This window comes from Oncorhynchus masou, chromosome 1 (genome assembly GCF_036934945.1).
Source record: "Oncorhynchus masou masou isolate Uvic2021 chromosome 1, UVic_Omas_1.1, whole genome shotgun sequence".
In the NCBI taxonomy this organism is placed as follows: Eukaryota; Metazoa; Chordata; class Actinopteri; order Salmoniformes; family Salmonidae; genus Oncorhynchus; species Oncorhynchus masou.
This window is the reverse complement of record NC_088212.1, coordinates 5,624,288-5,633,189: the sequence shown is the minus strand read 5'-3', so window position 1 is coordinate 5,633,189 and position 8,902 is coordinate 5,624,288. Positions and strand designations below refer to the sequence as shown.

The window sequence follows — 8,902 nt, the reverse complement described above, 5'->3', positions numbered from 1 at the left end:
TGGTACCCTTCCTGCAGGCTCAACCTGACATGACCCTCCAGCATGACAATGCCACCAGCCATACTGCTCGTACTGTGCGTCATTTCCTACAAGACAGGAATGTCAGTGTTCTGCCATGGCCAGCGAAGAGCCCAGATCTGAATCCCATTGAGCACGCCTGGGACCTGTTGGATCGGAGGGTGAGGGCAAGGGCCATTCCCCCAGTAATGTCTGGGAACTTGCAGGACCCTTGGTGGAAGAGTGAGGTAACATCTCACAGCAAGAACTGGCAAATCTGGTGCAGTCCATGAGGAGGAGATGCACTGCAGTAGATAATGCAGCTGGTGGCCACACCAGATACTGACTGTTACTTTGATTTTGTCCCCCTCTTTGTTCAGGGACACATTATTATATTTCTGTTAGTCACATGTCTGTGGAACTTGTTCAGTTTATGTCTCAGTTTTTGAATCTTATGTTCACACAAATATTTGCACGTTAAGTTTGTTGAAAATATACGCAGTTGACAGGGAGAGGACATTTCTTGTTTTGCTGAGTTTATATTTTATATTCTTCAAAGTAGCCACCCTTTGCCTTGATGACAGCTCTGTACACTCTTGGCATTCTCTCAACCAGCTTCACCTGGAATGCTTTCCAACAGTCTTGAAGGAGTTCCCACATATGCTGAGCACTTGTTGTCTGCTTTTCCTTCACTCTGCAGTCCAACTCATCCTAAACCATCTCAATTGGGTTGAGGTTGGGTGATTGTGGAGGCCAGGTCATCTGATGCAGCACTCCATCACTCTCCTTGGTCAAATAGCCCTTACACAGCCTGGAGGTGTGTTGGGTCATTGTTCTGTTGAGAAATGATAGTGTCACTTAGCGCAAACCAGATGGGATGGCGTATTACTGCAGAATGCTGCGGTAGCATGCTGGTTAAGTGTGCCTAGAATTCTAAATAAATCGCAGACAGTGTCACCAGCAAAGCACCACCACACCACCTCCTCCATGCTTCACAGTGGAAACCACACATGCAGAGATCATCCGTTCACCAACTCTGCGAATCACAAAGACAAGGTGGTTGGAACCAAAAATCTCAAATTTGGAATCATTTGAGCAAAGGACAATCTATCGGTCTCATGTCCATTTCTCGTGTTTCTTGGCCCAAGCATATCTGTTCTTATTGGTGTCCTTTAGTAGTGGTTTCTTTGCAGCAATTCAACCATGAAGGCCTGATGCACGCAGTCTCCTCTGAACAGTTGATGTTGAGATGTTTCTTACGTTTACTCTGTAAAGCATTTATTTTGCGATGCAACTTCTGAAGCTGGTACCTCTAATGAACTTATCCTCTGCAGAGGTAACTCTGGGTATTTCAATCTTGTGGGGTCCCCATGAGAGCCAGTTTCATCATAGCGCTTGATGGTTTTTGCAAATATTCCAGATTGACCTTCATGTCTTAAAGTAACGGACTGCCGTTTCTCTTGGCTCATTTGAGCAGTTCTTGCCATAATATGGGCGTGGTCTTTTACTAAATAGGGCTATGTTCTGTATACCAACCCTACATTGTAACACAACTTATTGGCTCAAATGCATTAAAGAAAATCCTCAAATTAAGTCACCAGTTAATTGTAATGCATTCCATGTGAATACCTCATGAAGCTGGTTGAGAGAATGCCAAGTTTGCAAAGCTATGAAGGTAAAGGGTGGCTACTTTGAAAAATCTCAAATATAATTTTGATTTGACACTCATGGTTACTACATGATTCCATGCGTGTTATTTCATAGTTTGTCTTCACTATTATTCTACATTGCAGTAATCTTAATACATCTGCAAAAATGTCTAAAAACCCATTTTAAACTTTCTCATTATGGCGTAGTGTGTAGATTGAGGATTTGCATGTGGAGAAAGTCAAGGGGTCTGAATACTTTCCGAATGCACTGCAAGTTGACTTAAGTCATTATTCAATTTATTGTCACTGCACTATAAACTGAGAAATTAATCAGATTTTGGGGCTTAAGTTCAAGCAACTCAAATGGGTGTCATATTTTAGTAGTGCTCTACCTGGTTAGTAAACATCAATTTCAATTATTCTTAAACTTAAGAGCCAAACGTAAGACCACACCTTGGTATGCCCATCCAGGCAAAGACAAAAGGACAAAACAGAATTAAAAATGAGAATTTTAATTTATTTTAGGAAAAAAAAAAATGTTAGTTACATTATATACACAAACTACTATGGTACACAGAAGTCACAATGCAGTGAAAGATCATGTGAATGCAGCCAGTCATCTCCTTCAGTGTAGTCACGTTAATCTCAGTCGGCTCACTCACACCACGGTCATACTACACAAATAACAAAAAGACACACTCAAAAACGCAAGCAGACAAATACTGCAACTCACAAATATTAAACAATTCAAATGTAATGTGCGTCAATACAGGGTTGATAAATAAAGATCGGTCTTGCAGTGCTTCCATTCTTCATAAATTAATTTAAAAAAAATATACAGTAAAGAGACTAGGTTTGTTGGGGAATGTCCGATAACACATTTTAACACCATTTTCCTGATCCGAGTTGACTGCCAGTCTGCACAAAGAAACACTAAGAATCGTCAAGACAGTCCTGACAGACAGTACAATTAAGGACCGCCCCAAACCCTCCCACAGCACGTGCCCACCGTCGTCCCATTTGACAGAGACCGGAGTCATGTGAGCATCTGTAACCAACGGAAACCATCCAGGAGCTCAGACGAAGAGGTAGCAGTTCTTTCTTCCCGCCGTCGGGTTCCCATGGTGACAGTGTATTTAACGTTCAAGTCCTGAATCCTTATACGTGTAATCTGTCAAAAAATCAAAACAAGAGGAACAATCAATAACCATGATTGACAAAACAGACAGACAATCTCAGGGCCTAATGGTTTAAAGTAATAAAGATTTATTCAGAGTCAAATAAGACACCGTTAGGGAATTCAACAAAACACTATTTGAATGGGCTGTACCTTTTGTTACTGGGTTTGACCTCCCAGCCATCGCGACACTTGATGTACGTGATCCCCTGTCCTGGAGTGATCTCAGTCAACGAGGGGTCCTGGGCACAAAACGTGAACCTACACAAGCACAAACAAGGAAAAAAATGGTCAAAGTGTAAGACAACACACAAAAAAAACGGCAAAGAGCAAGACACTTAACTAAATATGCCAAAGCAGAGTCTCAGTTTATGAAGTGAAAAGAACAAAAAAAGTATAATTGACTAATGACAAGACAACATCCCAGTTTATGAGTGTTTTATCAAATCAGATGGTCGCCGTGGTGACCAGCCACCCAATGAAATTACAATGAGCATTTCTAAAAAAACAAAATGGCTGCCGCTGTTCTCCCACCCCAACTTACTTTTTCTGAGTTTCTCCACACTTGACACGGATCCTACGGATCTCCAACACCTGGTTGGTGGGCTTGCTGCTGCTCTTCCAGTCCCAGAAGTTCTTCTTAATATTTTTCCAGAAGGACCCGAAGGACTCAGACGCCCCCTCCCAGCTCAGATGGATCTTCAGCAGGTCCCCAATGTCATCCTCCGTGAAGACCAGGAAGGTGTTGGTCAGGTTCAAACCCACTTTGTTAGGACTGGAGGGGGACACACACAAAAGGGTCAATCACAGGTCATTTACAAAACAGTAAATAGTTTTCACTTATTTGCTATTAAGTGAGAAGTTAAGGGCTTGATCAAAACCCACACATTCAAATGAGCAGCACCACAATCCTAACTTAACCTCTGTACTGAATGGGTTTTTCCCCCACCAACACACAGCTTTGAGACCTAGTACAAGTCACAATATCGGTGCAATAGTACTACTCAAGATCCGTCATCTTGGGTTAGGTCTAGTATAGTAATACCAAGTACTCACATGTCTACATGCAAGTCTTGGCTGTCGTTGTGAGCCCCATACAGTTTCACGTAGAAGGTCGGGTCAGCATCGTCAGCCTGCTTTCTGTTGAACACATGCATCTTCATCTGATAATGGATCCCTAGGAGGGACAAACAGCCCAAGAGGGTTAAAAAAAAAATCACTTCCATCACTCGGGGCAAAGATTTAATTTATACAGGAGATTACAGCTTTATGACTGCAAGGTGTGTCAAAAACAAGTTGAGATATCAGTACCAGTAGCCAAGAGATAAGAAACAAGGCATTACAGATGTAGATTTATAACAGCAGGAGGCTTTAAACCCAGAGCCCGCGGCAGGAGGCTTTAAACCCAGAGCCCGCGGCAGGAGGCTTTAAACCCAGAGCCCGCGGCAGGAGGCTTTAAACCCAGAGCCCGCGGCAGGAGGCTTTAAACCCAGAGCCCGCGGCAGGAGGCTTTAAACCCAGAATACACTAGTAAGTTAAAGAAAAGGAGGAAAAACTAGAAGCTGGTTACAGTTTGTTGGAACCACTAGACCAACCATAGGGCTACAAAACACAGCTCACCTCCGAAGGGTGTGTCGGCGCGGGTCTTCAGGTACATCTTGCTGTTGCGCCTCTTCCTCGTCTTCTTAGCGTTGTAACCCATCTGGTTGCAGCGGTTCTTACGACAGCTCAGGCAGATGCCCTTCTTGAAGCGTTCAGGGTCAGTGCACTGGTAGGCGAAGCTCGTGTGTTCCTTGCTAAGCAGAGAGTCCACAAACAGGTGTACGGCTCGCTCGTGCTCACACTTCATCACATCCATGAAGTCTGTAGAGGGGAGGACGGGTCAGATTTACACACAACAGCTAAACCAGTACGGTACTGTGTCCAAATTAAGGCTGCAGAATTCCCAGAGATTCAGAAATCTTGTTAGGAGGATTCCTGGAACCAGGAGGGGACTGTATTACAAGAGAATCCACCAAGCGAGATTTATAAAAAATAAAATAAAAATATCATAATTAAAAACTAAATTTGGGACAGATTCAGAAGACGTTGGTCTCCACGTCTCAGTGACTACTCACTTCCTCCGGAGGCGCTGGTCAGCACGCTGGTCAAGTCACAGCCCGGCTGCACGTCTCCTCCGTTGGGATAGATGTCGATGTCTCCGATAGGTTGCTGGATGCCTATGCTCACTCCCAGAGCCTCGCGCGTGTACGTATGCAGGACATCTACGAAATCAGCGTCGTCCGAAGAGAGGCGCTTCTCATCCCCCACCCCCTCAAACATGGGCCCTGCCGGGTCAAGACCTATAGGAGAGATGGGAGAAACAGGAACGTCTCATTTGGTGGACAAGAGACGGGGTTGTGTCTAACATCTGTCGGCATACAGTCAATACAACCGAAACTATAGACATTGAACACATCCGTCGCTCCATAAAGACGTGTTTGACGCTAGTTAGATATTTGACTATATGGAGCTTTACCATAATGGGTACTTGTTTCCTATTGGACGATATGGAGCTTTACCCTAATGGGTACTTGTTTCCTATTGGACTAGTATGGAGTTTGATTTACAGGAGCTTGGCACTGTGCCAAAGGGTCACGAGAGGTCAAAGTTGTAAAGGAGCAACAGTGAGTGATTTCATACCGTCGTCGAGCCACTTACCTGTGATTCGGCCGACGTTCCCTCGCACAAACGTGCCAGCGTAGCCCGCCACATGGGCCCCCAAGCTGTAGCCAATCAAGTGCACATTCTGCAAGGGCATCTGCTGTTCCTCCTATCGAATACAAGACAACACACACACACACACATCAGCTGCTGCACTGAACAAGACCTGGCCCTCGACCAATAGCAGTCAGTCATTCCCTGGGCACCAGCCAATCCCCAGCGGAGATAATGAGGGCAGAAAACATTCCCGCTCTTCCTTCCATGCAACAGCACCGCTACCTTTTGCCTCAATCTACTCCCCTATCCACAGCCTGAACCCTGGGCTTGCGTGTCAGCCGGGTCCTGATCTGGTTCAGGGGACAGGGGACAGGGGCCTGAATGAGACGTCGGATGCATCCCAATACTGTTGAAAAGCATCCTTTCCCTCAATCATCCACCTGAACAGACTAGACGAGTGAAAAGGAAAGCAGTGGATTTGAGCTAAACCCAGTCTCTGTTTTTAGTGAAAGTCAAGTCCCGAATGAAGTGAGAGGACTGGGAATGCGGCCGTTGGCTCGTGAGGAGAGCGATTCCAATCGCAAAACTAGAGATCGGACAACTCTTCCTCAAGAGCATCTGCCGAGTGCCGACCAACCAAATGGAAATGACAGCATACCCAGAACTCATTAGAATTCTAGAATCCCAGAGTTCCAACCCACACCTGTTGCCAGCGGCTTCCCGGCTGTTCTGTTGCTAAGGGAAACTTCCCTACAAGCCAATCCTGCGCAACACATCACTACTACCGCAGTAGCCAGGTGGTTGGCTTGGAAGGGTGTTAGGCTACTCAGCTGTGCTCTAGCACACTGGACTCCAAGTGTCCTGTATCCGCTAAGCTTCTGGAGACAGTACTGTCCTCTTGTCAGTATTTGTAAGCCTAGAGATCAATGTATACAAACCAAATTCACCAATAGAAGACATCACATAACTATCAAGTCAATTACAAACCTGGAGCCAGTTGATGGTGGCGGCGACGCTGAGGCCGACTTGGTGGGTGTGGTTGACAGCGTCAGGGTAGAGCTGGTGGGCCATGGGCAGCCAATCAACGATGACAACGTTGGCCTCTGGCTCTCGCTGCATCATGGCCGCCACCAGCTTCCGCATCCAACTCTCAAACATCCCGCTCATCTGGAGAGGGTGGGGGGTTCTCAAAGAGTCAGTGATCCTCAAACTGTCACACACACACACACTTCTAAAAACACAAAGACTCATTGAAGCAAACTGTGTGCGGGTCATCGAGAAGGGAGTCTGTTTTTACCGTCCAGCCGTGGATGATGAAGATGGTCTTGGCCGTGACGTTGAATCCACATTCCAGCAGACTCCTCTTCTCACCAGGCACCAGAATGCATCCGTCCACGTCTAGATCCAGACTCTTCCTCATATTGTATGTGATAAGGTCATGGACCGTCTCATCCTCGCCACGTGACACTTTAAACTCCTCATCTGAGAAAGAGAGAGGAGTGAAGGAAGAGGAAACAGGAGAGGGGGGGGGACATCAGTATTAGTATCATCTCTAGGTGTTGTCCTGGATTCTTCATCTTCCATTCAGCAGACTGGTGAAAGGAATATGGTGAATATCTATCAGGAGCTTTGCTGATCAACTCTGTGTAGTACAGATGGGAGGAGAAGCAGTAAGGAGGGGAAGCTGTTACTGTCAAGCGATCTTTAGCAATTATTTCTATGACAACGCCCTGAAATCACCTGTTAATGTAGTACAGACTGTGTAACCTATACAGTTAAGCCATACAGCAGCAATGATATATTTTTTAAACGCTCGGGGCGGAAGGGTAGCCTAGTAACCGAAAGGTTGCAAGTTCAAATCCCAGAGCTGACAAGGTACCAATCTGTCGTTCTGCCCCTGAACAGGCAGTTAACCCACTGTTCCAAGGCCGTCAATGAAATTAAGAATTTGATCTTAACTGACTTGCCGTGTTAAATAAAAAGGTAAAATAAACATACAAAAATGTCTTTACCCACTGCTATTATCCATTCTGATGGCTGGTCACATTAACGCGATACGAGTAGGCCTGCTCCTTGTATATAGTGTCCTTGTTATTTTATTCACATTAACTTTTTTCTTATTTTTAAACTGCATTGTTGTAAGCATTTTACTGTAGTCTACACGTGTTAAACTCGGCGCACATGAATTGCTACCGTGTCATTTCTGCGACTGGCGCACTGCCACATCTCCGCACTCCAGAGCTTCACACTGTTTTACACTGGTCGTGCTCGTACTGACACGCTTTCACACGAACACTCAGGATATCTGCAGAGTTAAATAAAGAGTGAAGTTGGTCCTACTGTAGTCAGGATAGTAATTCAGAAATATATTAATATTTAGATCACTTTTTGTTACGACTGGTACATGAGCATAAATTCCTCTCAGGAACAGAACAGGATAGTGGATTTGTGGGTATTAAATAAAATAGCTTTCATGTAAAATTATAAAGATAATCGGAATTTCACATTAGAATTTAGACGGATCGCTTAGGCCTACTTTTAAATAGACTCGCGGGGCACTGACTGGGTTCTCAGTAAAACACGGATAAATCTGAAATTCTCGAGTCAATATGGAACAGGAGACGTGGCGTCTTGTCCGGGTTTTGCGCCACATTGTTAACCCTTTCTAAAGTCACTCTTTCAAATCACACGAAAACTGCCTTATGAGTCATTGACCCTTTCTTCATGGTGTCTCTCCTTTATGACCCAAACTCCAGTGGGTAATCTATACTAATATTTAACATTTAGGGCAGGCTATCCGAATATGATTTTAAAGAGTCAAGTGAAATAGTTTGTGATTAGATTTAATATACTTTTACCTTTGAAAATGGTGTTCTCGTCCGCTCCCGACACAAAGAAAGCAACTGCACAAAGTAAGAAATTCCACAACAAAAGAGTGCTATTTTTCATTTCTTCTTCTAAAAAAAAAAAATGTAACGCGCGTTAGTTGTTCAGATAATAACTGGAAGGTTCACAGTTGGTGTTTTTCAGTGAGCCTGTCCAATGAACCAAGTGTCAATGAAAAGCCGGCGGCAGTGTTTCGTATGTGCCTGAAAACCGGTAGCAGCAGAGTGAATGTATGAACTTGCGTCAAGTTTCTCATTACAGATTTAAATAGTTTCTCCTTTAGTCATCTGATCATCGGCAGATCGCTACGTGGGAATTCTAGGCCTGTAATTGGTCAAGCCCCCATTTGTTTACGTTTTAAAGGCGTGGCGAAGAAAAGGATGAATGAGTTTGTAGTAGGCTTCTCACATTGCTTCTTTTTAACCCTTTCAGGGCGGTGTGTAAAAAAAACTAACCACGTGACTTGCACCTGTATGGCTCTGAGTATGCGGAG

At 44.6% G+C, this 8,902-nt stretch overlaps 1 protein-coding gene across 1 annotated transcript; it reads right to left on the bottom strand.

Annotated features, from left to right (window-relative positions):
- Window positions 1-2,142: 2,142 nt before the first annotated feature.
- LOC135510398 (endothelial lipase-like) lies at window positions 2,143-8,656 on the bottom strand. The gene is made up of 10 exons (XM_064931318.1): window positions 8,382-8,656; window positions 6,821-7,005; window positions 6,511-6,690; window positions 5,524-5,635; window positions 4,941-5,165; window positions 4,444-4,686; window positions 3,880-4,000; window positions 3,368-3,598; window positions 2,977-3,084; window positions 2,143-2,817 (listed from the first exon to the last, which is right to left on the bottom strand). The coding sequence occupies exons 1-10, from the start codon at window positions 8,470-8,472 to the stop codon at window positions 2,805-2,807; spliced, it is 1,509 nt and encodes a 502-aa protein (XP_064787390.1). The 5' UTR covers window positions 8,473-8,656; the 3' UTR covers window positions 2,143-2,804.
- Between the last annotated feature and the right edge of the window lie 246 nt (window positions 8,657-8,902).

Excerpts from the sequence above, each read along its gene's own strand:
- LOC135510398 (XM_064931318.1), bottom strand. The coding sequence starts at position 8,472 with ATGAAAAATAGCACTCTTTTGTTGTGGAATTTCTTACTTTGTGCAGTT. Across the intron at positions 5,166-5,523 it reads GAACGTCGGCCGAATCACAG|GTCTTGACCCGGCAGGGCCC; the intron begins GTAAGTGGCTCG and ends TCTCTCCTATAG. Across the intron at positions 4,687-4,940 it reads GACCAGCGCCTCCGGAGGAA|ACTTCATGGATGTGATGAAG; the intron begins GTGAGTAGTCAC and ends TCCCCTCTACAG.